The 13,464-nt window shown below is 49.4% G+C and overlaps 1 protein-coding gene across 1 annotated transcript; it reads right to left on the bottom strand.

Moving 5' to 3' along the window:
• Window positions 1–592: 592 nt before the first annotated feature.
• Window positions 593–11,953, bottom strand: LOC117582349 (gamma-aminobutyric acid type B receptor subunit 2). The gene is made up of 11 exons (XM_034270000.1): window positions 11,837–11,953; window positions 8,131–9,107; window positions 7,424–7,567; window positions 6,521–6,796; window positions 6,201–6,452; window positions 5,528–5,896; window positions 5,161–5,462; window positions 4,912–5,050; window positions 3,303–3,578; window positions 2,865–3,183; window positions 593–2,804 (listed from the first exon to the last, which is right to left on the bottom strand). The coding sequence occupies exons 2-11, from the start codon at window positions 8,791–8,793 to the stop codon at window positions 1,528–1,530; spliced, it is 4,017 nt and encodes a 1,338-aa protein (XP_034125891.1). The 5' UTR covers window positions 8,794–9,107; window positions 11,837–11,953; the 3' UTR covers window positions 593–1,527.
• Between the last annotated feature and the right edge of the window lie 1,511 nt (window positions 11,954–13,464).

The following is a 13,464-nucleotide window of genomic DNA, read 5'->3' as shown; positions in this document are numbered from 1 at the left end:
TATCTGTGACTGTGTTTGTGTTTGTGGATATGCTTCATTCCCCCCACGATGGCCCAGTGGGCGGCACTCAATAAAACAACTTTAATTAATTAATCATTATTCTCTGGCCGGGCAATTCTGCTTAGGCTCCATTGTTTATTAAAGTTATCCGGCGGAATGGTATGCAGAGATGTGGAATGTGGAGAGCGGGGGACTTGGAGGCCGGAATTGGATTACAATGCTAAAAACTTAGTGGCTTAGTCGCAATGAACGGAGGGAGTGACTCTCCCCTTTCAGACTGCAGAGCGCCTGGCTGGCTCAGACAGGGAGAGATGTACAGTGGGTGATTTTGTGGAAGGAAATTATAATTTTTGAGCATTCAAATTAAATATAAATGATCGAAACTTTGCTGTTTCCTAGTTTTGGGAAAACCATATTTTTACTGGAGATTCCGAGAGGTTCTTGCTTAAGTATTTACAATTAAAAAAAAAAAAAAAATTAAAAATGAAAAATGCAATTAAAATTTGAACATTAAAAACGGTAATTAAGAGCACAAGAACATATAAAAAAAACAATTTTTATTAGGGAAATTAAATGAAATGTAAAATTTTCCTATAATATGCCTACGAAATTATGATTTTAATCGCTTTTTCTTAATTGGCAATTAATTTTTGCTCCTCTAAAAAAATGCATAATCTCCCACTGTACGTTGGTGGGTGTTTTGGGTCTAGGGCAGGACTCTTCTGGCAAACTACTCTCCCCATGCTTATGCCCTACACACATGATTCATGGATTTATCTACGACTTTGGCGATAATTAATTATATTGGCTTTGCTTTTAACCCTACTCTAACGCTGATTCTGATTTCCGATTTCGAGTCTGATTCTGATTCTCATGCGCTGTTGTTTGCCATTATTCACTCATGATTCTCCGATGCTCTAACTCTAGATTGTATTTGTAAGTACGATAATAGATAGTATTGCTCTCTGGATACACTGGATGCACCACCGTGCACAACAACAAAAAACAAGACACACAACAAAATAAAAAGAATTTCTTAAGATTTTTTGCATCTTGTCAGCTTACAACTAGAGTTGGTTGGGGAAAGGTTCTTTAAGAGGGAGTACAATCACTAGCTAACGAAAAGCTCAACTACTTAACCTACAAGAGAGAGAGAGAGAGAGAGAGAGAGAGAGAGAAAGAGAGAGAGAGAGAGGGAAAGGGCAAAAGTCTAGAAGGAATTGTAGGGACAGGGGGGACTCAGGGGTTTAATCACATTGTCGAGTGGGGTTGCAGGATAGGGTGCGAAAGATGACTGGCTGACTGGTTGGAGCTACCCTGGAGAGGGTATGACTTATCTAGGCGTTATCCCTAATGCGTTTGATTGCTTTAAGCTGATGATTGGTCAGTTGCACACGCGCTCTATCGAGGGGGAAGGGTTCTTTTCGGGGGGGTTTGTGGCGCGTGTCTGTTCGAAAATAATTGCTTGGTGTTTGCTTCTAATTGACGAGGACTTGGGCAGGGGGTGAGGACGTTGGTGGTGTGGTTCTAACCTAAGCCATTCAATGGCACCGCCTCAACCTGCACCTGCTCCAACTGTACCGCGGATGCCTCCTCCTCTTGGGAGTCGCCCAGCGAGAGACGCGACTTGGCGGCCGTCTCCATGGACTTCCAGGTGCCGCCGCTCGTCGCTTGCTGTAGGGAGATGCGCGGAATGGACTTGCAGCTGCCCATTATGTCCTGCACTTTGGCATCCTCCGATTCGGCGAGGGCGCTCAAACTGCAGGCAGCGGGCGGCAGAATGCGATGGGGAAAGCGCGGTGAGCCCCTGACACGCTCCCGCAGACTGGGCGACGGTTGCACCACCGACGGTCGGCGGCTGCTGGGCAGCTGAAAGTTCACTTTGGTCTCCAGCAGCTTCACATACTTGCCATCGACTTGCTCCCCCGAGATGGTGGAGATGGAGGGCAGCAGGAAGCTGGGATCCTTGGCCAGATGATCCAGATGGGTGCCGCTTTTGGTGAGTGAACCGCGATGGATGGCCTTCAGATGCGTCGTGCGCCCATTCGAGTTGGACTCGACGTTGGCCTCGATGCCCGGCTGCTGGCTGGGCGAGTTGTAGATGGCATTGCAGGAGGCTGTCTGCGAGGAGGGAATCAGGCGGGTGAACAGACCCATGTGCGACTTGAAGGCCGCCTTCAAGCCCTTCTGGCCATCGGCCAGACTGGCCGTGGAGCCTTTGTTGCTCGAAGCGGTGCGCGAGAAGATGCCCCTGAGGCGATCAATCAGTCCCGTCTTTGCCTCGGCGGTGGCCTGCTGGTGGGCCAGTCGCAGATTGATTAGATCTTGGGCGGGCAGGCAGGCAACCTCCTCGAGCTGTGGCTGCGAGGCAAATGTCACCGATCGACGCATCGGGATCTGCATGTACTCCGCCGAGGGCCAGCTGGCGCGCGGTATCACCGGCGGGAGCACGGAGAGCAGCAGGTTGGGCAATATCCCGGAGATGCTCGGGGTGCGCGGCTTGCTTGAGGCCGGCGTCTGTGACAGTCCGCTCGTGACGGTCAGCTCGGGCTTCAGATGTCCGTGTCCGCCCTGCAGCAGCGAGGTGGACGAGGATGTGGTCGTCGAGGCGGTGCCCAGACCGGACTCTAGCAGTCGCTCCAACTTGCGTATCTCCGCGTCCAGCGCCTGGATCTCCTTCTTGTAGACACGATTCTGGACCTCCACGCGATACTGCAGCTCCCGGCGATCATCGACCACAAAGCGACGCGTATTGCATTCCATTTTCAAGCCCATGCTGTGGATAACCGGATCAATGATGTCATCTGGGGGGGAGACAAGATTAGGCTATGGGTTAGTGGGGATGCTGCTGTTCGTCCACTCACTTCGCGCCCAAATGTCATGGAGCTTGGGTATAAACAGCAGACAGAGTGTCGCCGTGGTGGATGTCAGAATGAGCGCCGTGATGGTGATGAAGGCGAGCGTCACACGCTCCGAGATGAGATTTGCCAGCACCACGACAATGGCACTCGTGATGACCACACTGTAGACAGAGACACCAATGTACTGGGAGTCATTGAGGGCGGGTATCTTCACGTGACGCGTCTCCCAGGCCATGTAGACGCCAACGACCAGGAGCAGACCCTTGTAGGCGTACAGGACACTCAGCCAGGTTTGGGTGTGCTGCGAGCGGCATACTTCCACCTGAAGGAGGGGGCGCACCGAGGCCAGCAAGTGGCAGAGAGTCAAGAGGGGGGAGTCAATTTACAAACATTGGATGCCAATACACAAAGGATGTGTGGCTGGCAGGCGGAACACCTTACCTGTGGCTGGTACACAACACTCCGATCAATCGCGCTGATTTCGAGTGTCAGATTATGCAAATGTCGCTCCATGGGATCCGTCACCACCCAGAGGGTGACCAGCAGGGCATCCACCAGCAACAGGCCACACACGAGCAGTATCAGCTGGATGTCCTGCAGCATTTTGTCCTTGAACACGCTGCCGGTGCGTGTGAAGATGCGGTGCACACGGTAGGTCTTGGCGAACATCGAGCCAAAGGCCAGCGAGAAGCCAGCCGACAGCAGATAGACGCGTGCCTGTCAAGGATATACGTATAGGAAGTCCTTAAGGATGTGTGTGTGTGTGTGTGTGTGTGTTGGTGTGTGCTTTCGTGTCATGTAGCAAAAGAAAAACAGAGACCCCAAACCGAAAACAAGAGGAAAAGGGACCGGGAAAGGGGAAAACAACTCATCAATGGGGAGTAGAGTCATGTGGCAGGGCTGGTGGCATGTGGCACTGCGTTTCAAATTTATGCAAATATCACGAGGAATATCACAAAAGTTGTACATTTCTCTGTCCCTGTCCCTGTCATGTGTTTTGCACTTGTTATCCGTGGGGTGAGGCGTGTGGAGGCTGTCCTGCTGCGGGACTTAACAATAACAGAACAGAAACAGAAGCTGGAAACAGCAAAAAACAAAGCCAGAGGGAGAAATAGATAGGGAAACCGAAGGCTTAGATGCCCTTAAAGCCAATTGGCTAGCAGGAAAATGACAAACAATAAATATTTTAAGCGATGTAAGCCAGCGGATCATGCAATTCTGGTAAAATATTTGCGGAGATTTGGTAATTATTATGAGAATATTTTCATTGAATTTTTAAGAGAGAATGTGGTAGAATCAGATTCACATGAGTCTCAACCAATTTGGAAATTATTTGTATACTTTCTACGGTAGAAAAACATTTTCTGGCTGTAAAAATACTTGCCGAGATTTGGTAATCTTTATGAAATTATTTTAGTTTAATAAGGAAGACAGAATGTGGTCTAATCATTGCTGTTACATGTGTACGAGCATGCAGCACGTTTCAAAATTTAAGTCAAAATATTAACACCCTCTGCAAGAGCACAACAAGGCCAGAGGGCCAGAGGAACTGCAAATTTCCCTGGAGTGGCGTTTAAAGCAACTGAAGCTGAAGCTGAAGCTAAAAACTGAAGCTAAAAAACAGAAACTGAAGTTGAAGCTAAAGCAAAAGAGGACATTCAAATGGACAGGGGACAGGGGACAGGAGATGGCAGCATTTGAAAATCTAAAAATCTGTATGGCTGCCAGTTGGCTAGAGCTTTAAGAGCTGCTGCTGCTCCTCGAGTGAGTTGGAGGAGCCCGTCAGCTATTTATAGCCGGGGAGCAGGCTCTTTCTCCAGCTACTCATCCGCTCAATCCACACATAAATAAAGAACAAACACATGAGAGAGGGAGAGGGCGAACGCGACTCACGAAAGTTGTTGGCAGGCCCAGAAAACTGAAAGTCATATTTGATGAGAGGCGAAGGTGGGTGGGGGGGGACGAAGAGACCCAACCCACGAGAATGCTCGAAAAGTCAAACAAAAGAAAGGCAACAGAAGGAGAAGCTGTGTAGTAAGGAAGGACTCACCGTGCAGACTGTGGCAAAGGAGTCTGCCGCCGAGGGCAGCGTGGAGTGGTCCAGGCCCAGCAGGATGACGGTGGCATACACGAAGATGCAGCCCACTGCGGTGATGTTGCTCAGCTTCGGGCTGGAAAGTTTAATTGCCCTGTGGAGGAGAAGAAGGATACAGGATTGAAGGATTGGATACACCAATGAAAAGTGCAGAGTAAGCAACAGAAAGGCAGCAGCAGTCGCAGCCCCCGTGGCAGGACTTACTTAAGCTTCCGAAAGTGCAAATTGAAGGCAAGAAAGGCAATGGCCAGGGCAATGCCCACGCTGGACAGTGTGGCGATGGTGTAGAAGGCAAGCGGCGCTATCGTTGCCACACGCAGCTTGAACACACGCTTGGCAATGGGCACCTGGCCGCTGTGCCACTTGACCGGACGGCAGCGGGGGCAGCGAAAGTCCAGCGCATCTGTGGCGGGATAGTACAGGGCAATGGGCTCCAGCATGCCGCGTTGTATCTGATAGAAGGCAGTGGTGCCCACACGATCTGGACCGCTAAAGGAAACGGGACCCTAAGGGGGAAGAAACAACCAATCAAAGAGGAGTCAAGTCTCTAGCTCTCTCTCTGCTCACTCACCGATACGCCCAGGAAGTGGAGTTTGCCCATTTGCTGTAGAAACTCCCAGGCCATGTCGCTGCGTGTGTAGTCGAATCCATCCAGCTTGGACTGTGCCTCATTGCGCCGCCAATGCTCCTCGGAGGCGCGTAAGGCCAGGGCTATGGCCCAAACGGCATCGTAGGTCTGTGGCGCGTATTGGGAGATGGCCTCGGGGAAGAGGCCGTGACTGCCCGTGGCACGCCTGCGCCGCCTGCTCGATGCTGCATCCAAATCCGCTTGTGGTGCGGCACGCTTGCGGTTGCCACCGACTGTGGAGGAGGATGCACCATTCTGGCCATGGAACTGTTCAAATTGTTTGCGCAGCTGCGAGTTGAACATGTGATTGTTCTGTCAAGTGGAATCGAATGGAAATGGAAATGAAAATCAAAATGGAAATGGTTGGAAATGACTGGCGATTAAACACGCCACAGAAATGCTGCAGGAATATGGCTTGTAATGAGATTGCCTAGTCCTCGCGGCGTCCTCGAACGAGGCACTAAAATGGCTCATAAAAACGCGCGCAACGCAGTGGCAATCACAATCGCAAGCAAGGACATGCCCAATGGGCAATGGCTGCGTGTTTGTCTAATCAAATAAATCATTCGCAGGGCAGGCAGAAGGAGGAAAGGAAAGGAAAGGACTTCCTGCTTACCAATCCACTGTAGCTAACGTTATTCCCCACGATGCTGTTGTGTGTGGACACCACAATGAGATTCTCCACGGCCAGCTGTAGCTCGTGATTGGTGCAGTCTGTGCGCTGGTCTGGCCACCAAGGAGCGCCCATGCTCTCGTGCAGGATCCAGGCATAGTCCGCCCCAAACATGCGTAGCCGGTAGGCCTCGCAGAGGATCTGTGGCGCCAGCTCCTGCGAGAAGCTGCCGATAATGATGCGCGTGTCTGTCTCCTGAGGGGCAAGAATCAATTGTCATTAAAGAGGAAACTCCTAGCTGCTACTTCCCCGTCTCTGCTCACCCTCAGCAACAGTAGCTGCTCCTTGAAATCCGTGGCCGCAAATGTTATGGTGGCCGCACAGGATATGTTGGCCGCCTCCAGCTCCGTCACCAGATTGTTCACCGCCAGCGAGTGCACCTCCTCGTTCTGCGAGAAGGTCGTGACCGTGCCCCAGCCGAACCGCCGGATGAAGGCAATGCGCGCGGGATTGTGCGAGGAGTCCGGGGCCACAGTGCGATAGAAGTAGGGAAACTCGCGCCTGTCGCTCAGCGCCGGCGAGGTGGAGCCAAACGAGACCTTTCATTTTGGGGTGAAAAAGGGAGTAAGCAGTTAGTCTGTGGGTGGGCGTGTCTGTGGCCGCTTAAAATGCAAGACATGCCTCAAGGAATGCCACATGCGAGTCTACAAAGTTTTCGCCCGCTCATTTAACATAATTCTCGTGAGCGGCAAATGAAACTTCAAAGGTTAAATGCAAATGTCGGAATAGGGAGAGCGGAATGACAGGGATGGGAATGGGCGAGTGGGATTGAAGAGCGGGAAGGCAGAGCGGAATGTGAGAGTGGGATTGAAGAGCGAGATAGCAGAGTGGACTGGGAGAGCGGATTAGAAGAGCGTAATGCAAGAGCGGAGTGGGAGAGTGGAACTGTGGAACGGAATGGAACAGCGGGGGTGTAGCATGCATAAGTGAATTTTGTGTAGCTCATAATTTTGTGATGCGTGCAAATGTTTATGCCTTGTTTAGGCCTTGTGGTTTATGAGGTGCGTAGATCCTGTGAGCTCAGCCATGGCCTGCGCTCTCTCTGGCATTTATGCTAATCGAAACGCGTGGCACGTGAGTTGATTAGGTTGCTGATTGAATGAATTCTTGGCTCTGGCTATTTGCATTTTAATCAGCCACAATCTACTCGCTCTCTGTCGACTCACCTGCACAATATTCCAATACGGCACCACCTTGGCCAGGCTCTCGGTGACCTCTGAGCAGGCGGAACCCAGCAGCATGACCATGCGCGTCGAGGGCTGTGTGTAGATGGCGTGAAAAAAGCGATCCACACCCACGCCGGGATCGCACTGCAGAGAGAAGAGTTAAAGAGAGAGAGGGAGTGGAAAAGAGAGTGTGATAAAGAGAGAGAGTGGGCAAAAGAGAGCGCGAGAACGGAACATTATTGTGGGCACTGCAGAGGAATTGGAGTTGGAGTGTTCCCCGTTCAGTGACTCGTTTCGGCATCATAAAAACGCGTCAAGATGGCGCAATAAACATTTTTAAAATGTCAACTTTGATAGAGACACACACAGACATACGAGATGCGAGATACGGAGAACGAGTCTCTCCCTGTATGCGTGTTGTACATTTGCGTGCCCCATCAAAACCAGAGACAGAGAAGAAACGGCAAAAAAATGGCAATAAAAGAAAGCCAAAAGACGAAAAAGCAGACGATGAAAACGTTGATGACGTATTTCCAGCCAGCAGCAGCTTCCATCTTCCTTCTCTCCTGCTCTCTCTGGCCTTCTGCCGCTGCAGATTTTCTTATTAAGTTTTAATGTTGCACGCGCCACTAAATGAAAATTCAATTTCGTAATGGAATGGCCCCACACCCATCCTCATTCCCTTCCTAGAAAATCCCTGCACTCACCTGCGTGTCGTTGGTCACCAGCTCGAGGGTGTAGCCGGGCAGCAGCTGCTTGCGGTTAATGTGCTCCACGGCCATGGTGGCGGCACCCAGCTCCGAGATGCCATCCGGCCGCGGGCCGCGCTTCGTGGACAACTCAAAGAGTCCGAGCAGCACGATTTTGCCATGATTCTGTTGTATTTCCGCCTGGGACATGCGACGCTCGCTCTCAAACACCTGATTGACCTTCAGGTAGCGCTGCTGTGTCGCTGGCGGGGTGAAGGGCTGCGCGGAGGAGTTTGTGATGCTCGGCAGATTGCTCTGCGAATTGAGACGCTGCCGTCGCTTGACTTTCGTCCGTTTGTACTTCCAATTGGAGCGATGCTGCGGCCCCCACAATGGCAGCTGCAGCTCCGTGTGTGCAGATCCGATTGGAGGCTGTTGGCTGCCACTAATTAAGGCATTGCCACCTGCCACACTGGGCTGTGGCTGTGTCTGTGGCTGATGCTGGTCCAGCTCCACGTTGAGTGCCTGCAGCTCCGCTGACGACTCCATGGCTGCGGCAGCCACAGCCGTCCAGGCGAGGCCCAGCACCAGGGCCAAACTGGGGGCCAGCCATCGGCAGTATCTCGTTTGGGGGCAGTGAGTTATGCGCATCCCGTCGGCCATGTGCCCTGGCTGGCCCATTAATCACCAAGGCATTGGGAAAGGCAATGTCGGTATCTATTGGTAGGCCCTATACCGGCTGCAACTGGCTATCAAAGAGGGGGACAGCCGGGAATATATATCGCCTTTTTATGCACTGTTGTGCCGACAGGATACGCTTATCGTTTGCTGCTCCTCTTTCTCCTCCCCCTGCTGCTGTGCTCCTGCTGCTCCTTTTCCTCTTGTATTGGCGTCAATTTTATCGCCTTTTTATTGGCCTCACTTTTGGTCTCATTTCGTTTGCTGCCCGCCTGCCATTATCTGTGCTTTCTCACACACACAGCCACACACTGACGCTGAAAAGTATTGGAACATAAAAATATGCATCCTCAAAGAGGGGAAGAAGAAAGAGCAGAAGCAGAAGCAGGAGCTGGAGTATGAGTATCAGTAAAAGGAAATGGAGCCATTGTGAGAAAATTTGCCAGTAAGGAGGAGCAGTAAGGAGCTCCTTGAGGCAATTTGCCAGTTGCAAAGGATTAAGCTGTGAAGTCTTCGATGTTGCTGCTACTCCAATTTCACTGCTCTCAGAGTTTCCCTCTCTTGCACCCTCTCCGTACCACTCTTTATCCTTTATTGTTGCTGGCTGGCCTCTATTTTGGCCATTATTTTTTGTGCTAATGGCCCAACAAGCATTTTGGCGCTTTGCTTTTCATGTCGAGAGTATCACGCGCCACAGATTTTCGTTGCTTTCTGCATGCGCGTATGCATAATTGTTTCGAGATTACCAACCACTGCACGGCGTACCCCCCATTCCCCCCATCCACACTCCATTACCACTTTAGCAACGCTTTTCCCACTCACTCTCTCTCCCTCGCTTTTCTTTCTTGCTTGCTTTCATTCTTGTCGCACGCTTAAAATAACTTTTTGGCCCATTTTGTTCGGCACTGAGTTTTGTTCTTCTGTACGGGGCAGAAACAGGGGGGAGTGGCAGTGGCAACAGTCGCAACAGTGGCGTGCCCGCAGGGGGGGCAGCTGCTTCTTCAAGTGAAGGCAATGCCTATTGCCCACTGCGCCCAGCAGCTCCATCACTCAATGCCCGCACTCTACACCCACTTGGCTGCTTAACCCCTGCTGCACCTGCACCTGCACCTACAGCTGCACCTGCAGCCCAGCCACGGTTGACATATGCCCTCTGCCCTGTGCTTAACCCACTCTCTCCACCCCCGAAGCCCGCTCTGCTCCATGTAACGACTGCCAGCCGCCAAGCGAGTCGTGTAACTAACATTTCATATGTTGTATGTACTCGTACCTGCAACACATTCGACGAATCTCTATGGCTGTGCTTATGCACTGCGGGAAAGTGCTCCCCAGGTCAACAATTTAATCTGCTAATGGAGTGCACGCTTAAGAAATTACCCAAAAATAATGCTCAGCTTTGAGAAATGGTTAAATTTTCATTACATTTTGATTCAAAATGACAGATTTCGGGACAGTGATTTAATTTTGAATTTAATCCTTAAATGGGCAGCATTTGTTGCCAAAACTATCATGGGTAAATATTCTCAACTTTAGAACTCTTCACTAAACAAAACTATCCTCAAACTCAATGGTTTTCATTTTATTTGAAATTTTCCAAGAAACTTTTTCAGGATTGATTGAAATGTAATTCAAATGGAGACGTTTTTGTCACTCTTTCTTTCTTTCAAAGCGAGTTTTAATACGCATGTCAAAACATTTGAAACTAAATATGTTTTCACTTTAAAACTTCTCAATTTACATTTGAAAGTGGGAGAGAAATGCTTGTTAACATCAGTTACCATCCCTCCATCCATCCTTCCATCCATCCACCATCCATGAAATTGTGAGATTTTCATTAAGGTAACAATTGGAAGTTTAAAGACCATTCCACTCCAACATGAAGTTTTGCCCTCTTTTTGGATAATAAACTATTGCACTTTATCAAATAACTCTACTCGAAATGCAGTAAAATTTTATATTTAAGACGTAGACAATTTTCAGATGCATTTTTTACTGCTTTTCTCTCTCTTAAAACATCAAAAAAAACGTGCAGTAAAACTTTAGTTGAACATCAACATTTTTATGCAGCTGTTAGCTATTAAACAGAGAACGAATTCCAGTCTTTCCATTTCTACTTTCATTTCAATTAAATGGAATCATGTAGATTTATGACACATCTCTTGGCAGTGGCCAACTACCCAGACTAGAACTTATTTCCTCCCGAAATAAAGTACTCGAATTTTTGCTGCAGTGCATTTATGAATATTTAGCTACAGCCGCTGCTCTGGCTCTGTTCTGCTTTTGGTCCTTTCTATTATTCTGTCATATTTCACAATTGTTGCCGTGGTATTTAAACCTGCACTTATTTATGGCCATGTGTGCAGTCCTCCCACACACCCCCATAGTGCTCTTTTCAGCCATCCATTCAGCAGTCGGTCCTTTTGCTCCCTGTGTGGCCATCGGCCCCCGCTTTAGTTGTTGTTTTCATGCTTGACATAAATTATGCAAAATGCTGGCTGCATTTGTAATTCTGAATCCATTTTGTACGCTGTGACGGCAAACAGCGAGAAGCGGGAGGGAAAGTGAAAAAAGAAAAAGCAACTGCAAGCCGATCCAAGCTGCAAACTATCCTAATTCCCATTTGAATTAATTTTGGACGGGATTTTGCTCACTCTCCAATCAATGATCAGCGGTAGAACAAAGCCATCCAGCCAAGTGGCAGCTGCCAAATGAACTGTGGATTTATCAGGCAACAATTTCCACAGAGATTGCCACACACAATGGACGAAGCAGCAGCAACCCACTTAGCTGCTCGCAGCTGCAACATGCAAAAAATAATCTCAGTGCTTGTAATCTCAGTTTTCTCGGCTCAGCCCTGGCGCTCCTTAGTCGGAAATTGCATTCATAAATATTGCGTATACGCCACATGGCACACACACACGAACACACACACACACACACACACACACTCACATGGAGACACTCTTAAATGACAATTTATTGGCAGTTGGAAAGACGTCGCCGTACATATTTGAGGCAGGAGAATAATTCTATTTGTTTTATTTACTTCGAACCAGAGACGAAAACGCAGACGAAGACGATGGCTCGAAGGATGCCGCTGGCTTTCTGGCCCGATTTATGCGAGATTTTTTGTAGCTCCGACACGCACGCGACGAGCTTCGAACCGCAACTGTTGGTACGCCGTGGCAGGAGCTTCGCTTTTGACTGATAAAAGTCCGAGATTGAAGGATGCTGCAGAAAGGATGCTGCTGCTGCCCTGCCTTTCAATGTTGAATGTTGAATGTTCAACCGGCTTCAGTCGGCGCTCTCTCTCTCTCTGGGCCCAGCCACTGCGTCTGCGCTGCAAAAAGCGCGCCAAAAATTCATTCATGAAAAGCCACAGAGACCCGAGGGCGAGGAGTACTGGGGAGCACAGGGGCAGCACGCAACAAGCTGTAGGGAAAATTGAAAAATGTTGCTGTGGACAAGTTTAAGTTTAAATTATGCAAATTAATGCCCAACATGAAGCTAAATAATTTGCAACTGTTTTAATGAAAAATTCATTTATCCTGGCGATTGCCAGCAAGGCAGGCGGCACAGGCAGCAGGAGGAGAGGGCTGGAGCGGGGGACAGCTGTCGATTTGCATTACTCAAACGGCACAGCGAAGAAGATTGGAATCCTCTGCAGAACAATGCCCGTTGCTGACAGCAAGGACACTCTTAATTATGGCTGTGCATTCGATGCTGTTCGTTCGTCTCCTTCGACTTTCGGCAGCGGATGGATGGGTTTTCCTTTTATTCATTTTTCCCTCTGAATAATGCCTCAAAGTCTGAGTTGAGTTGAGTCTGGGCGCTGTGTTTCCAGCTGCCCTTTTTCTTCGTTTCGATTACAGTTTTCCCTTTCGCAAGTGAAAAATAATTTGATTTCTGCTCCGTTTTTCCCATTGAAAAAATTGCAATTAATTGCTGGCCTTCGTGCCCTTACACCCCCTCTTGCTATGTCCTGTGTAAGTTCATTTTATGAGCAGTTTCCATTTGCAGAAATGATTCAATTGAGCAGCGGCAGGCAGTCAGGCAGCGGCGTCAAAGTTGGCGATTATCTGCAGCACAGCCGCCGCGACGCCAATGCAAATTTGATGATGCGACGCGACTCTGTCGCTGACAGATACACGAGCTCATGGAGCAGGCAGCCACAATGGCCATGGATTCACAGATTGGATTGCGACCCCAGGGGATGGGGTAACACCTAAAGGTGACACAAATAAAATGCAGTTACACCGCAAAACTCAATTCCAAGTGTCAAAAAGTTGCACTGCACTTAAGAAGTTAGCAAAGGGAGAGGCAAGGACACACGTCCAGTTACCTCCGCAACGTCAGAGCGAAAGGTAAAGCGGATTACGAGCAATTGTGGACAAATAAATTCCGGTGCATGACAGGCGCCCGGATATTCCAGTTAATTTATAGTCCAAATGGTTGATATATTGTTTTGCCACTCGCGCGCGCGCCTCTCATGTTTTGCTTATGTTTCGGGCCTGGTAACTAATTTTCCAGGCAGTCAGCACCAGCCCCTGGCCCAGCCCTCTCCCCATTGAGCGGTTGATTTCTCCTTCTATGGCGGCGCGGCCTGACGGCCTCCATTTGCATTTTAAATGAGTTCACTGGCGGCGGGGGGCTGCTGCTGCTGCTGCCAACTTT

Source organism: Drosophila guanche, unplaced genomic scaffold, assembly GCF_900245975.1.
Source record: "Drosophila guanche unplaced genomic scaffold, DGUA_6, whole genome shotgun sequence".
NCBI lineage: Eukaryota > Metazoa > Arthropoda > Insecta > Diptera > Drosophilidae > Drosophila > Drosophila guanche.
The sequence above is the reverse complement of the archived record's forward strand: the minus strand, read 5'-3'. Positions and strand labels throughout refer to the sequence as shown.

What these genes read in the sequence shown, in the direction of transcription:
- LOC117582349 (XM_034270000.1), bottom strand. Translation starts at nt 8,793, where the DNA reads ATGGGCCAGCCAGGGCACATGGCCGACGGGATGCGCATAACTCACTGC. An exon ending in TGGTGACCAACGACACGCAG is followed by an intron (nt 7,568 to 8,130) that starts GTGAGTGCAGGG and finishes TTCTCTCTGCAG; the next exon opens with TGCGATCCCGGCGTGGGTGT. An exon ending in AGCAGCTACTGTTGCTGAGG is followed by an intron (nt 6,453 to 6,520) that starts GTGAGCAGAGAC and finishes CTTGCCCCTCAG; the next exon opens with GAGACAGACACGCGCATCAT.